Source organism: Balaenoptera physalus (genome assembly GCF_965194825.1).
Source record: "Balaenoptera physalus genome assembly, chromosome: 11".
Lineage (NCBI taxonomy): Eukaryota > Metazoa > Chordata > Mammalia > Artiodactyla > Balaenopteridae > Balaenoptera > Balaenoptera physalus.
This window is the reverse complement of record NC_138896.1, coordinates 65,031,341-65,047,494: the sequence shown is the minus strand read 5'-3', so window position 1 is coordinate 65,047,494 and position 16,154 is coordinate 65,031,341. Positions and strand designations below refer to the sequence as shown.

The 16,154-nt window shown below is 42.7% G+C and overlaps 2 protein-coding genes across 13 annotated transcripts in view; both read left to right on the top strand.

The window, feature by feature from the left end:
• The first annotated feature begins 1,843 nt into the window (after positions 1 to 1,843).
• Positions 1,844 to 4,780, top strand: SS18L2 (SS18 like 2). The gene is made up of 3 exons (XM_082413011.1): positions 1,844 to 2,050; positions 2,289 to 2,365; positions 4,255 to 4,780. Exons 1-3 carry the CDS (start codon positions 1,982 to 1,984, stop codon positions 4,340 to 4,342), a joined length of 234 nt encoding a protein of 77 aa, XP_082269137.1. The 5' UTR covers positions 1,844 to 1,981; the 3' UTR covers positions 4,343 to 4,780.
• Positions 4,781 to 4,911: 131 nt separating this feature from the next.
• The window catches only part of NKTR (natural killer cell triggering receptor), a 52,218-nt gene continuing 40,975 nt past the window's right edge, over positions 4,912 to 16,154 (top strand). For 8 of the 12 annotated variants that reach the window (XM_082412733.1, XM_082412743.1, XM_082412732.1 and 5 more), the window contains exons 1-2: positions 4,912 to 8,608; positions 8,782 to 8,862. In XM_082412733.1, coding sequence (XP_082268859.1) covers positions 8,805 to 8,862 — 58 coding nt within the window. In that variant the 5' untranslated portion in view covers positions 4,912 to 8,608; positions 8,782 to 8,804. Of the gene's footprint in view, positions 8,628 to 8,781; positions 8,863 to 16,154 lie in introns of all 12 variants that reach the window. The other 4 variants (XM_082412738.1, XM_082412731.1, XM_082412739.1 and 1 more) reach the window with 2 other exon arrangements.

Here is a 16,154-nt window from a genome sequence, read left to right as displayed (position 1 = left end):
TTTTGTGTATGGTGTCAGGGAGTGTTCTAATTTCATTCTTCTACGTGTAGCTGTCCAGTTTTCCCAGCACCACTTATTGAAGAGACTGTCTTTTCTCCATTGTATACCCTTGCCTCCTTTGTCATAGATTAATTGATCAGAGGTGTGTGGGTTTATCTCTGGGCTTTCTATCCTGTTCCATTAACCTATATTTCTGTTTTTGTGCCAGTACCATATTGTCTTGATTAGCTTTGTAGTATAGTCTGAAGTCAGGGAGTCTGATTCCTCCAGCTCTGCTTTTTTCCTCAAGACTGCTTTGGCTGAAATTCAGAGTTTAGAGAGTAAAGGAGTAGAGTGAGAGCTACTAGAGAGAAAAGAAGAGGTAAGACCATATAGGCTCTTGGAGGCCATGGTAGAGTTTGGGACAGGGGAAAACTGATTGGATTTGCATTTTGTAAAATTCACTTTGGCTGCTGATGTTAAGATCAAAGTGGAGAAGGCTCATGGAAACTGTGGTAGGACCAGCTGGGATGCCAGTGCAGTTGACTGGGCAAGAGAGGATGAAGCTGGAGCTTAGGCAGGAAGGGTGGTAAAGAGGAAAAGAGCTGGGCAGGCTGCAGAGAAATATAGGAGCAAGATCAACAGGACTTGGTGATGAATTGGATGTGAAAGGGTGACAAAGTAGCTTCAAGGATGATGCCAGTTTCCACAAGTGATTCTTCTCAAAGTTTACATCACCAGCCCAGTCCTTGGCCCTGAGTTCCAGCCAAACAGCCAGCCACAAACTTCAACATCTCCATTAGACATCACCTCAAACTGTACACATCCATAGCTAATTTATCACTCACACTTAGCCCTCTGTTAAATGGGATGAAACCTCCTCCGAGGGATGAATAAGGGAATTGTGGAGGGAGAGCCCAGCAAAGCAGATGAGCCTGCTCTGGATCAGGGCCACCACTCAGGGAAATGAAGATCTAGAAGGCAGAATTGCCCTGATACCCCTTTTGAGGAGTAAAGTCTTCCAAGATCTGCCTCCTAAATTAAGTGGCTGCTTCTCACTCTCTGCTACAGAGAAAACCAGCCTTGCTCCCATGTTCACCATGGATGGACTAGACAAAAGAGAAGACAACCAATTCAGAGTTTTAGTGGTTGCCAGCAGTAACACTGTGGCCCAAGAGGTTGGCCCAGCTTCCTCCCTTTATCTTGCAGCAAACCACCTCCGCAGTATGGTGCATAGGCTGTGCAGGGCAGTGGTTGAGATCAAAATTTTTAAAGCCAGACTGCTTCTGTTCAGATACTGACTTTGCCCTTAGTAGCTATGAGATCTTGGGCAAGTTACTTAACCTCTGTTTTCTCATCTGTAAATTGGGGAAAATAATAGTGCTTTTTAGGGTTGTAAATCTGATTTAAAAAAAAAAAAAGAAGGGCCCAAAGGAAAAAGAGGCCTATAGGCGAGTTTCTCCCTCAGCAAAGGGTAAAGCTGACACCGGTGTTTTCCTTGGCCCTGCAGGGTTTGGCTTGGCAGGAGGCAATGCCCAGGGTTCAGGCTCCAGACGCAGGCCTGGAGGCACCAGAGTGGTGTTGAAAGAGGTATGGATTTGGAGCCAGATATCCAGGTTCCAGCCTCGATTACTGTGTGACCCTGGGGAAGGTGCTGCCGCAAAGAGCTCCCAAAGCCTAAAAGGCGAGGAGCTGACGCCGGACCCCACCCCTGAGGCTAGCTTGCGCAAACACAAAAGAACCACAAACAGCACCGAAGCCCCAGGGGCGGGGTCGGAGGAGGACGCTGAGAATCTCTCTTGCGCGCCCAATCACAAATGACGTTTCGCCTGTTCCTTCCCCGCCCCCTAGGTGGGAAGACCCAATCAACGTCGAGAGCGTAGGCCCACTTATCGTGGGTCCTTGCTGGGGCTGTAGGGCGTCTAGGGCTGCTGATCAGCTCTGGTCTAGACGCGCGGGGGTCTGCAAGGCGTGAGGCCGCTTTCCAACCTGGCTTCCCGGGATGTCGGTGGCCTTCGTGCCGGACTGGCTGAGAGGCAAGGCGGAAGTCAATCAGGAGACGATCCAGCGGGTGAGCTCTAATGCGGGCAGAGCGATCTTAGCAGAGATCCCGAAGTGCTACGGGTTTTGGAAGCTTCCTGGAGTGAGCAGCTGAGACTGGTGTGCCTAGGGTGACTTGCCGTCAGCTGGGAATGAAGTCAGCAGAGGCTCTGGGGCTGGAAATCCCGGCATTGGGGCGGGGGCGGGGGAAGGAGGCAGTTGTCCCCGCCGTCCTGATGTCGTGCTGCACTGACCCTTTGATCTTTCAGCTCCTGGAGGAGAATGATCAGTTGATCCGCTGTATTGTGGAATATCAGAACAAAGGCCGGGCGAATGAATGCGTCCAGTAAGTCCCCTCCCTATTCCCCTGACTAATGAGTTTGGCGGGGAAGCCAGTGTAGGAATACAGCAGCTGACCTGAACTAGGAGTCTTGAGTGATTGATCGCAGATGAGGCTCAGAGAGGTTACTTACCTGCCCAAGACCATACGGACAGTGCACTGTGAAGCTTGGAGTCAGACGTGGCTCCCTCTTCAAAACTTGAATTGTGCTCATTGCAAAGACTGCTTCACGTGAAGTCATGTCAGCCGATGACAGCAGGGATGGGGAGGAAAGCACTCGGAAAACTAGTGTCAGGAGATGATGAGAGCAGTGGCTGCTTTCTGGTCGTGGAACCCTGGCTCATACTTTTCTTGTAACACATGCAAAGACCAATAAAAGATTTCCAGGTAAGACAGAGGTAAATTTGGCACAGTAATTTAATGTGCTGTCTAGCCATATGCCAAAATGAGAGAAAACAGCCTCTTTTCTAAATGTCGTTCCAGGAATTATGCCCCATTTATTACAGAAAAAAAATTTTATTTCATTGTTACTGAAGCCATGCTTTTCCCACCCCCTAAAAAAGTAACCTGCAATCCCTCACTGAACAGCTCAGTGGAATAGTAGAGATATCCATCTTTGGGTAAGTCTTTACATTGGACACTGGCATTTGGTAATTTGCTTTTGTACAGTTTATAGTAAATACTCTCATTTTTCTATATGGAAAATAGTTGCAAAACACTTTATTTGGTGCAGTGATTCTCAAACTATGGGGCAAGAAAGTTATCAAAATCTCCTAATGGACCTTTTCACACTGCACAGTCCACGCTTCCTGCCCCCTAGCCTGATTTGTCTTCCTAGGTGGAGAGCTCTACCCCCTGATTGAGAATCGCTATTATAGTAAGTGTGCATTGATCATGGAAGTGTCTTGTCCCTTCTTTAAGTTTGTTCAAGATTTTTTTTTGGGGGGGTGCTGTGTGGCATGCGGGATCTCAGTTCCCCGACCAGGGATCAAAACCGTGCCCCCTGCATCGGAAGCATCAAGTCCTAACCACTGGACCGCCAGGGAATTCCCTGTTCAAGATATTTTATAAGTAATACTGAGTACCAGGCACTGTTTCAGCCACTGGGGAATCAGTACCAAAACAGATACCAGCTCTGCTTTCATGGAACTTACCTTCTAGACTGTACAATCATATAATTAGGCACATACTAATAAGCACTTCGAATAAGAATAACACAGGGTAAGTGGGGGGAAGAGTGCTAGTTTATACCCGGTATCTTTGATGTGACATTTGAGTAGACGCCTTAGGTGGGGGAGCAGCTATGCAGATACGTGAATCAGAGAGAGTATCAGGTGGAAAAGCCCCCAGGCTAGAGCGTGCTGGATATCTTCAAGTCATAGCAAGGAGGCCACTCTGGCCAGAACTCGGTGAGTAAAGGGAAAGTGGTAGGAGATGAGATCAGAGAGGGTAACTAGAGGCCCTGATCATGTAGGGCCTTATAGGCCATGAGGGCTTAGCTTTACTCATAATGAGATGGGAGCCTTTGGAGGGTTTTGAACAGAGGTATGACATGATCTTGACCTAAATTGTACAGTGATCACTCAGGCTGCTATGTGGATAATTAGAGTAGGGCTGCAAAGGTAGAGCAGGGAGACAGGTTAGGAGACTGCTCCAGTAGTCCAAGCAAGAAGTGATAGTGGCTTGGCCTAGAGAGGTAGCTATGGAAGTGAGAAGTGAGAACAGGTAAGATTCTGGATATATTTTCCTTTAATATGTTAAATAAGAAGGTTGACAACACTGAGTGATCCAATCAGTGGATGAGTCATTCACTAGGGTGGATAAATTCTTTTCCAGTTTTTTGTTCATGTTCAGTAAAAGCAAACGTCTAATTTTTACCTGTTTTTTACCCATAGGTACCAGCATGTGTTACACAGAAATCTCATTTATTTGGCCACCATCGCAGACGCCAACCCAACCAGTGCCTCAAAAGCAATGGAATAATCTTCCAGTTGGCTGTTGTGAGGAGTAATCAAATGTAATCTATTTCCTAGGAAATGGAGGCAGGATCCTTATCAACTCAACTGCTTAGAAGGTGAATGGAACCTCTGTGGCTCGAAAATGCAAAGAAAGCTACTAAATTAACCATATTCTCAGAGAGAATAAATATTTATTTTAATAATTAAGCGGATTCGCTCAATTAAGTTGACTCCAGGTGTCCTCTTTCCTGAAATAAGTGTGTTTGGACATCAGAGGCATCTTCGAGTCTACCTTTTCAGCTTCAACCTGAAGAGGAAACTGAGCAGGTATTGAGCGAGACTCCCGACTGAGACCCTGCCAATGGACATGTAACTGTGTGTTCCCTCCTACCAGTTTGCGGTTGTGGACCCCCTGACTGCTCTTTTCAGGTTGCTTTGAAATAAAGCTTGCCTTTCCACAAAAGACTGATATTGAGGTATAGGAATTTTCATGTAATAAGTTTTCCATTTGGTTTTTGAGAAAAAGTGTAAAGACTTAAAAATATATGTAACAACACCATTATCATTGCTAACACAATTAAATAGTAATTCTTAATTATTATCTAACATCTACTAATAGAAGATGTGATAGGGGAGGAAGAGTATCTTTTTCTTTCTATCCTTTTAAGGTTCTTGGCTAGGCCTCTATAACGAAAGACAGATTAATAAAAGAAAAGCATACAAATTTATTTAATATAAGTTTTATATGACATGGGAGCCTTCATAAGGAAATGAAGACCCAAAGAAGCAGTTAAACCTGAGCGTTTTTATAGTAAGTTTGATGAAAAGTAGAAAGTCATGGAAAAATGTTAGAGGACATAAGGGTATGAGCTAAGTGTAGTAAACTGGAGGGAACTTAGTAAGGCCTTTTTGTTAAAAATCTGTGTCCCTCTGGATGTAGGGAGGACACTTCTAATATGAGGGTCTCATGACCTGTTTCATGGGAGAAGGTCTGAGAGTCCTTCCAGCATCTGCCATTTCTCAAATTCCTTCAGCTTAAAATATTCAAGATGCCAAGGTGCCATATTTTGGAGTAGCATGCCCTGAATTCCACGATGTTCAGTTTTCTTTTGTTCCCACAAAACGTGTTTTTGTCGATGTGTCTGAATCAGGATCCAAACAAGATTTACACCCTGCATTTTGTTGATGTCCCTTAAGTCTCTAAAAATACTTCACAGTTCCCTTTTCTTTTCTTTGCCATTTGTTGGAAAAACTAGGTCATTTGCTCTAAAATTTTTCACATTTCTGTTGTATCCCTGTGGTGTCATTATATCTGTCCCACTAATCGCCCACTTTTCCTATAAACTGGTAGAGGCTCATTCAGACTCAGGTTCTAATATTTTTGGCAAGAATACATCATAGGAAGTGATAGGTGCTTGCTTTCGCATCACATCAGGAAATAACCTACTTTGATTTATTATCAAGTTCCTGATAGCCTTTCACTTAAATTATGATCTACCCAGCTTTGATCTGTTACTTCCTCAGGGATTACATAATGGTGATTTTCTATTTTATTGTTCTTTTTGCCTCTATTAGCTTTGTTCTATAAAGAACCTTCCCTCTTTGAGACTTATCTGTTCAATGAGGCAAAGAGATTCTTGTGAACCCAAAATTAAAAGCTCCTTTTGTTGGAGTCAAGGGTTGCAACCCAGGGAGGCTGTAACATGTAAACAGTGAAGAGGGACCTCATTTTGAGTCCCAGATCTAACACAACCTCTGAAAGTTCTGTTTCCTCAGCTCTAAAATGGGGATAATGAAAGTAGTATCCGCCTCCTCACGTTGTGAGATGGAGATAATGCAGTTGAGAGCTGGGCACATGGTAAACATCCAAGTGTGTTAGCTTTGTGTGTTAGCTGAAGGCTCTGGCCCTTTCTAGGCCTTCTCAAGTATGGAAGGGAGCCTGCTCCCCCACCCATTCTGCCATCTGTAGGGTTCTAACCCATCCTTGGTCTCCTCCCTCCTCTACTATTCATGTGGTTCGTGCTCATACTCCATGCCAAGTAGGCTGCTCATGGGCCTAATCTGATCAGCAGATATGGTGGGTGCTGTGCAATGTATTTAGTTTTGAATTAGTTGCTAATATTTAAAAAACAAGAGGATTTCCTAGGAAAGCCTGGCTTTCTAGCAATGCTGGGTTACAGATCCATGTGGCAACCATCAGCTGGAGTGGGATGGCAGCTGCCCCCCTTTATTAGACAGCTTGAACACTTAAAAATCTGTTAAGAGGGTGGATCTCGGGACTTACCCGGCCATCTAGTGGTTAAGACTCTGCACATCGACTGCAGGGGGTGTGGGTTCGATCCCTGGTTGGGGAACTAAGATCCCACATGCTGCATGACATGGCCAAAAAATTTTTAAAGAGGGTGGATCTCATGTTGTGTTCTTACCACAATAAAGTAAAACAAAAACAAACAAAAAAAGTAGAGAGTGGTTACCAGATCCTGGGTAGAGGGGAGAATGAGGAGTTATTGTTTAATTGGTACCAAGTTTTAGTTTAGTTTTTTAAAAATTTTTATTTATTTATTTTTGGCTGCTTTGGGTCTTCATTGCTGCGCGCAGGCTTTCTCTCGTTGCAGCGAGCGGGGGCTACTCTTCGTTGCGGTGTGCCGGCTTCTCATTGTGGTGGCTTCCCTTGTTGCGCGGAGCACGGACTCTAGGTGCTCAGGCTCCAGTAATTGTGGCACACGGGCTTCACTTGTTGTGGCATGCAGGCTCAGTAGTTGTGGCTTGCAGGCTCTAGAGCACAGACTCAGTAGGTGTGGTGCACGGGCTTAGTTGCTCCGCGGCATGTGGGATCTTCCCGGACCAGGGATCGAACCTGTGTCCCCTGCATTGGCAGGCGGATTCTTAACCACCACGCCACCAGGAAAGTCCCCAAAGTTTTAGTTTTACAAGATGAAAATTGTCTTATGGATAGATGGTGGTGATGGTTGCACAACAATGTGAATGTAGTTAACAGCCTCTGAACTGTAAGCTTAAAAACAGTTAAAAGATAATTTTATGTAAAGTATATTTTACAATTTTAAGAAAATAATGGAACACAATTACAACCCAACAGTGTGGTCCCAGCCTAAAGATACATCAGTGTAACAAATAGAGTCCAGAAATAGAATCGCACATGTGTGGTCACAAAGCCATGGTAATTCAATGGATAAAAGTCTTTTCAACAAATGGTGGTGGAACTACTGTATAGCCCTACGGGGAAAAGAATGAACCTCAACTTCTACCTGACCCCACATCCACAAATTCTAATAGATCATAGGCTTACACCTATGGTGTAAGGTTGGGCTACAAAACTTCTAAAAGAAAACATAGGAGAAAATCTTCTCGAGCTTGGGGTAGGCAGAGATTTCCTACACAAAGAAGCACAACCCATAAAAGAAAAAATTGATCAAGTGATTGAATCAAAAATTAAAAACTGCTTTGCACAAGCCACTTTCAAAACAATGAAAAGACAAGACGCAGATTGGGAGAAAATATTCTCACTTACATAAACCTAACAAGAGAGTTGTATTCAAAACATACATATATCATCTAACAACACGTTAGTATCCAGAACCCTTGCATTCTATAAGACGAAGAACGCGATTCAAATAAGGGCAAAGGTCTTGAACTGACACTTCACAAAAGAGGAAGAATGGCCTTGAACACAACTATACCAGTGACGCTGGCCCCAAAGCGGGGACGAACGCACAATTCAGCCTAAAGGCCTTTGAAGTGAGACAAATGGTCTAACGGGATAGTGTCATAACTACTCCTTGAGAAAAAGAAAACCAAAGCTCTGTCGCTTTACTACACGTCAACAACCTCATTCTCGCAACTGTTTCGCAGCTTCGGAAACAGCAAAGCCTCGCGGTATCTGCAAATACATAGACACGGCCCTGGAGAAAGGACCACAGAAAGTAGAGAGCACAGGCGCGTCCGGGGCTCCCAGTTTGGGCGACTGATTCCAACGTACAAGGGGGGAAAGGGGCGGGGCAAAACAGGGCCAGCTCAGGAATAGGAGCGCCGGGGCTGGAGGCTCTTCGAGCTCCAAGGAACGCCCACGTAAGCGCACCCCCTTCGGTTACCCACCGCCTTCAAGACCGTACTCTCGCGGTATTTGTCCCGACTCTCGCGGGGTTTAGCGTGGCACTGGAAGGCCGGGCCAGGGGGCGGGGGTGGTGGTTTGTTAGTGGCGGTGGGCTTCGGCTGTGGTGGCAGCGGTTTCTCCTCAGCTCACGGGAAGCAGCTCAGGCTGGAGGCCAGCCAGGTGAAGAGCTAGCCTGCATGTGTGTGCGCGCTCCATGGGGGCCGGGAGGCCTGGGGTGAGAAGGAGCTGGTCTCGGCCTCGGGCGCTGTCGCACCAGGCCAGCGGGAGGTGACTGAGGCGCGGGCTCCGCCCTAACCCCGCGCCCTGACCGCTTTGCTCCCCGTCTCTCCCAGCTCTTGCCGCCGCCTCGGTCGCGATGGGGGCGCAGGACCGGCCGCAGTGTCACTTCGACATCGAGATCAACCGGGAGCCGGGTGAGCCGGGACACTGGGGAGCCCTGCGGGCCCTGGGCTTGCCTTGGGGAAGGGGAGGGGTCTACCTTCATCACCCCTCCCCCAAGCCTTTTTGGGAGCTGGTAGGCGCAGTCGCCACTCTTTTTTCTCCCGAGCGAAAGTCTGTGCAGAGGAGGGCGGCCCGGATACACGACTCCAATCCTAATCGGAATCCAGGCCTCACAGTCCCAAACTCCATGCCCCCCTGCATTCCCGGAATGAGTGTTCATGCCGTGCCTAGCGCCAAGAAAAGGGGTGCAATCCTTTGTGGACTTTGTCTCTCTCAGTGTCTCTAGGGGGCAAACACTCCCAATTTCGATTTCTGGTCTCTCACTCTGTACTGTGAGTTTTGGACTCGTATATTCTGTATTTCCTAATCCTTGTACGGCATTAATAGGTTAACTCCGCTTTTATTTTTCCTTAAGTATCTTTAGCCAGAATTTCTTGGTTCGTAGGAAAATGACTTAGCACAAGTCTTGGGTGATAAACCAAAGCATTCAGTACCAACAGACTTGCAGCATGTGTGCGCTTAGCATTAATGTTTTGTTTTTAGGGAATCCAGCCATTCGTTAGTATATTTTGTTGAAAATAAAATATTTTCTTCTAGAGGGTAGTTGTTTCATTCTAAGTTACAGAGCGCGCGGGGTTCCAAACTGTTTTCTTACCTCTTTTTTAGTATCTGTGAGGGAAGTTTTAATTGGAGGCATATATACAGTCTTTTGTGCCAATCTTGTTCAGCAGATTCTATGTGCTGCTGTTCTAGACTCTGAGGATATAGCAATGCATTAAACAAAGGTCTCTCTTCCTTGTAGTTTATATTCTATTGGAGAAAGGCAGACAATAAACCAAAAAAAATTTTTTTTGTCTTGTAGGAGGGATACTATTTTATTTTATTTATTTATTTTATTTACTTATTTATTTGGTTGTGTCGGATCTTAGTTGCAGCTGGCGGGCTCCTTAGTTGTGGCATGCATGTGGGATCTAGTTCCCGGACCAGGGATTGAACCCCGGCCCCGTGCATTGGGAGCGCCACCAGGGAAGTCCCTAGGGAGAAGATGACATTTAAGCAGACCCGAAGGAGATGAGGAGGTGAGTCGTGTGGATATCTTTGAGAAGAGCATTTCTGGTAGAGGGAGTAGTTAATACAAAGGCCCTGAGGAGAGAGTGTACCTGCAAGTTTGAGGAACAGCTGGGGGCTGGAGTAAAGGAGGCAGGTGAGAAGCAGGAAATGGGTAAAGGCCATAGTAAGAACTTTGACTCAGTGAGATAAGATATTGAAGGGTTTTGAGCAAAGGAATGATGTGGTCTTAGTAATTTTGTTGCGTTCTCTCTTTTTCATACTTTGAGGCTTGTGGATCTTAATCCTTACTGTATAGTGAATCCACGTTTTGAGTAACAGGGCTTATTTTTTTTTAAGAGTTAAAAATAGCAGACTCCTGGAAAGTGGAGGTCAAACAAAGGTTCTCTAGCCACGTTAAAGTACAGTACTCCTTTCCTCATATACGTTCATATCCTAGTTTTGAAAATGACTTTCGTCATGAAACATCTCCAGAATACGTTTGGTAAATGTAAAATGAACTTCGGTCCCCAACACTGTAATACCGTTCTGGTAGAAGTGACTAGAACTCTTGAGAACACTGAATCATATAGAAAACAAGGAATGCTTACATTGTTCTCGGTTGAACCAGTTGATAATTGGTAATTTCATATGGTTTAGTCTCATATATAATACTTCTCTAGCACTTTTCAGTACTTTTCAGTATATTATGTAAGTAGTAGATACTTGATTTTTACACAACTTTTTTTAAGGATCACTTCAGTTGTTTGAAATGAGGTGTCCTGCTTTGCAGGATTTAAACATTAGTATGTATGTCATTGAGTACTTATTCAAGTAATACTCTTCTCCTATAGTTAATAATTCACTTGATATAAATATCAATATAAAGTAATATCTTTGATTTACTTTGATAAGCGGAGATCCTTTAAGAGTGGACATACTATCCACATTAATGAGATATCAAGCAGTACTGATAAAAATTGAGTTGAATACAACACAGTGTGTATTCTTTTGCATTACTATCAGTGGAAATTTGTGTATTTTTTTAGCAAACATGTGAATTAGACTTTTGAATAGTAAAGCCACCAAATGAATGCAAGTATATATTAGAAGAGGAAATGTCTTTAAATTATTTGAGTATAGTTATAGAACTCTTCATGTTGTTATTTCTCCTTGAGTGAGTTTTGGTAGTTGGTAGCTTTTAAGCAATTGGTCCATTTAATCTTAGTTGTCAAACAACATCGTTCCTTAATTTTGTGTCTGTGGGATCTATAGTGGTATTGCCTTTATTCCTCATATTGATAATTTGTGCCTGTTGTCTTTTTTTCTTTGGCCAGTTTGGCTAGATGTTTATCAATTTTACTTTCATTTCAAAGAACCAGATTTTCGTTTCATTGATTTTTTTGTTTGTTTTGTTTTCTGTTTTCAATTTCATTGATTTCTGCTCTTTTTTTCTGATGCTTGCTTTGGCTTTATTTTGCTCTTTTTCTAGTTTCTTAAAGCAGAAACTTGGATTGTTGACTTGTGACCTTTCTTGACAAGTATTAGTATTTAATGCTATAAATTTACCTCTGTGAAGGACCCCACAAATTTTGTGTACCGCACAAATTTTGACATATTGCTTATCCTCTTTCAGTTCAAAATATTTTCTAATTTCCCTTGCAGCTTAGTCTTTGACTCATGAATTATTTAGAAGTGTTTTAGTTTCTAAATACTTGGATATTTTGCAGTTGTCTTTCTAATAATGATTTCTAGTTTAATTGCATTATGGTCGGGGAACATACTTTGTAGGATCTCAGCTTTTTAAAATTTATTAAGGTTTGATATGTTCTATTTTGGTGAATTTCCCAGGTACACTTGAAAAGAATGTATATTGTGCTGTTTTTGTGTTGAGTGTTCTGTAAATGTCATTTAGATCCAGTTGGCTAATAGTGTTGTTCAGTTCGTCTATATCCTGTCTGATTTCCTGTCTTCTTCTTTTATTGATTACCAAGAGAGGAGTGTTGAAATCTGTAGTTATAATCGTGAGTTTATTTCTCCTTTCAGTTCTGTTAGGTTTTGCTCCATTTACTTTGAGGCTCATTTGTTAGGTGGATGCTTACACATTTAGGATTATGTCTTTTTTTTTTTTTTTTTAAATTTAATATTTATTTATTTATTTATTTTGGCTGTGCTGGGTCTGAGTTGCGGCACATGGGATCCTCGTTGCAGCAGGCAAACTCTTAGTTGCAGCATGCCTGCGGGATCTAGTTCCCTGATCAGGGATTGAACCCGGGTCCCCTGCATTGGGAGCACAGAGTCTTACCCACTGGGCCACCAGGGAAGTCCCAGGATTGTTATGTCTTCTTAATGTATTAACTCGCTTATCGTTATGTAATGACCCTTTTTATTCCTGGTAATTTTCCTTGCTCCACAGTCTACTTTGTCCAATGTGAATACAGCTACTGCAGCTTTTTATTAGTGTTTACATGGTATGTCATTTTCTACTTTTTATTTATTTATTTATTTATTTATTTATTTATTTATGGCTGAGTTGGGTCTTTGTTGCTGGGCGCGGGCTTTCTCTAGTTGCAGCGAGTTGGGGCTACTCTTCGTTGCGGTGCGCAGGCTTCTCATTGTGGTGGCTTCTCTTGTTGTGGAGCATGGGGTCTAGGCGCGTAGGCTTCAGTGGTTGTGGCACACGGGTTCAGTAGTTGTGGCTCGTGGGGTCTAGAGCGCAGGCTAGTAGTTGTGGCGCACAGGCTTAGTTGCTCCGTGGCATGTGGGATCTTCCCGGACCAGGGCTCGAACCTGTGTCCCCTGCATTGGCAGGCAGATTCTTAACCGCTGTGCTACCAGGGAAGCCATCATTTTCTACTTTTAACCTACTTATATCGTTATATTTAAAGTGGGTTTCTTGGAGATAGCAAGTCAATGGGTCTTGGTTTTTAATCCATTTTCACATTCTCTGTCTTTTAATCAGTATATTTAGACTATTTACACTTAATATAATTGTTATGTTTGGATTTGTCTCTTTAATAATTGTTTTTACTTCCTCTGTTTTTATTCTGTTCTCTTTTTTGCTTTTTGGATTATTTGAATTAGTATTTTTTAAATTTTCGATTGAATTTTTAGAGCTATCTGTATAGTTTTTTTAGTGGTTACTCTAAAGATTACAGTATGTATGCTTGGCTTTTTACAGTGTACTTAGAATTAATATTTTACCACTTCAAGAGAACTGCTAAAACCATCCCACATATAGCATCCTTTACCTCTCACCTTATGTTGTACTTGTCCTATGTATTACATCTACAAACACTGAAAACTTGCTTTCAAATGTCACACATTTTTTTTTTTTAATTTTTATTTATTTATGGCTGTGTTGGGTCTTCGTTTCTGTGCGAGGGCTTTCTCCAGTTGTGGCAAGCGGGGGCCACTCTTCATCGCGGTGCGCAGGCCTCTCACTATCGTGGCCTCTCTTCTTGCGGAGCACAGGCTCCAGACGCGCAGGCTCAGTAATTGTGGCTCACGGGCCCAGTTGCTCCATGGCATGTGGGATCTTCCCAGACCAGGGCTTGAACCCGTGTCCCCTGCATTGGCAGGCAGATTCTCAACCACTGCGCCACCAGGGAAGCCCTGTCAGACATATTTTAATGAACTTAAGAGGAGAAAAAAAATAGTCTTATCATTACCCTTTCTGTTACTGTTTGTTCTTTATTGAAGTCTGAAGTTCTTCTGGTAGCATTTCCCTTCCACATGAAGAATTTGCTTTAAGTATTTCTTCAGAGCAGAACTTCTGGCAACAAATTCTCTTTGTTTTCCTTCAACTGCAAATTTTATTTTGCTTTTATTCTTGAAAACTATTTTCACTATATATAGAATTTTGGGTTAGTAGTTATTTTCTTTTAACACTTGAAAAATGTGCCACTCCCCCTGGTCTGTATGGTTTCTGATAAGAAATCTATAGTGATTCAAATTGTTGCTCCCCCAAATGTAAATGTATTGTTCTTGTCTGGCTACTTTCAACATTTATCTTGTCTTTAGATTTCAGCAGTTTTATTGTAGTGTGAATTTCTTTGTGTTTATTTTCTTTGGGGTTTGCTGATCTTCTTGAACCTGTGTCTGTCCTTTGCCAAATTTAGGGAGTTTTCAGCTGTTATTTCTTCAAATATGTTTTCTGTCCAACACTATTTCCTCTCTTTCTGGGACTTTGATGACACAAATATCAGAGGTTTGATACTACCCCACAGGTCCCTGAGGCTCTGTTTATTTATTTTTTCCATATTTTTTCTGTTTTTCAGATTGGATAATTTCTATTAACTGGTCTTTGAGTTCACTTTTTTTTTTTTGCGAGTTCACTTTATCCTCTGTCATCTCTGTCCTCCTTTTGAGCCCACCCAGTGAATCTTTAATTTTGGTTATTATACTTTTTCATTTTAAAATTTCCTTTTGGTTTTGCTTGTGGCTTTCTATTTTTCCAGTCATTTTAAGAGTGTTTGTCCTTACTTAGTGGAGTATGGTTGTAATGGCTGCTTTAAAGTCTTTGTCTAATAATTTCAACATCTGTATCATCATGGAGTTGCTGTCTTTGATTGTCTTCTTTTCCCTTATGAGATATGAGATTTTCTTGGTTCTTTAAATGTCAATAAATGCTGGATTGTATCCTGGACATTTTGTATGTTATGTTATATGACCCTGGATCTAGTTTAAATCCTGGGGAGAATATGGACTTGTGTTGTTGATGATGATGATGTTTATAGCAAACAGTCAACCCAGTTAGGTTCAGCCTGCAAGTTCCCACCCACCTTCTGCTTTTTAGTGTCAGATCCATGCATAGTTCATGGATAAGCCCAGGAATTCATGTACAACTTAATGGGATTGTTTTTTGAGCTCCCTCTTTTTTGAGATCTCCCCAACACATTCTGGCCCTTAGGGACTCCCTTTTTTGGTCATCTGGCTAGAAAGCAAGGGTTTTAGTTTCCCTGTTCTGCCATGTGCTTCCCATGACTGTGTCTGTCTCTGCCTCTGAGGGTAAGTGGCAACAGGATAGGGAGTAAAATGCAACAGGAAATCTTCCTAAGCTCTTGGGACCACAGTTCCTCTAGTCAGAGAGAAGGGTTCCCCTCCCTTGGAGTTTTATATGCTTGCCCAGTCACCACTGCTCTCACTGCTGCTGCCACTGCAGAATTCCTTAGGAGCTGGGACAAGAGAGTATGGAAAAAATACACCAAAAAAATGACATTTCCCCTATTCACTCTGATCTGTTGGGGCCCCCTTTCTAGAAATAGAGGGCTTTTCTTAGAGCTCTTTCTCTCTGTACCCAGTGGGCAGTTCCAGGTTTCAGATTGCTTTTGATTCCAGGCCAAGAGATATGGTAGGAAAAACAAAAACAAAATTCATTGCCAACTTGGTGGGCTTTTGTTCTGATGTCCTTCCCCAATGCCTACTACCATTTATTTTTCAGTCCTTAGGTAATTGTTCCATGCTTTCTGTCCAAGGTTGTTTAGGTGCATTCAATAAGAAAGATAGGGCAGGGTATATTTACTCCATCTTGACTGAACCTAGAATTCCTTATAAATTTTTTAAAGGTCCTAACTAGTAGAAATTAGCCAATCCTTTTTCATCGTCTTTACAAATAAATTCATGTTTTCTGAAAGTATTAGCTTTTTGTGTGAAATATGATACCTAGTTTGGAAGTATAGATATGAAATTCTCATTGACAACTTTATTTTTCTGACAGGTAGGCCCACCCTTCTTTGGTTAAATGTTACTTCTCTCTATGGCTGTTAGTGGTTGGTTAAACTGAGTACCTTCCAGGGCAGACATGAAATAGGAATCTTGTTTTTCCTTCTTTGGTGTGTCAGAAACTTGCCTTTTACTTGCCTTATTCAGATCTTGTATCAAGAAATGGAGTACTGGAGCCCAGGGGACCAGGTTTTAGATATCTGTTGCAAACTGATTTAAGCCAGTTCAGTTAAGAATGGCTATTAAGTTCTTTTTAGAGTATATCGGGGAGTCTCCGATAAGTTAGGTGATGCCTATAGATTGCCTTTGTCACAACCTTGCTACCAGGGCACAGTGAAAGCAAGTCTCATTTGCCACATGTAGACATTGGCAAGCAAGTATGCACACAAGTAAGTCATATAACCAGTTCTGTAAGTTGAATGACGTTCCAGTTCTGTCCTTTTCAGTGCTCCAAACACTCTTTATGTGAAAGATTTCTGGTCTTGAAAATTGT

Coding starts and splice junctions, on each gene's coding strand:
- SS18L2 (XM_082413011.1), top strand. CDS start 1,982: ATGTCGGTGGCCTTCGTGCCGGACTGGCTGAGAGGCAAGGCGGAAGTC. Junction 2,051..2,288: donor ATCAGGAGACGATCCAGCGG/GTGAGCTCTAAT, acceptor TTGATCTTTCAG/CTCCTGGAGGAGAATGATCA. Junction 2,366..4,254: donor CGGGCGAATGAATGCGTCCA/GTAAGTCCCCTC, acceptor TTTTACCCATAG/GTACCAGCATGTGTTACACA.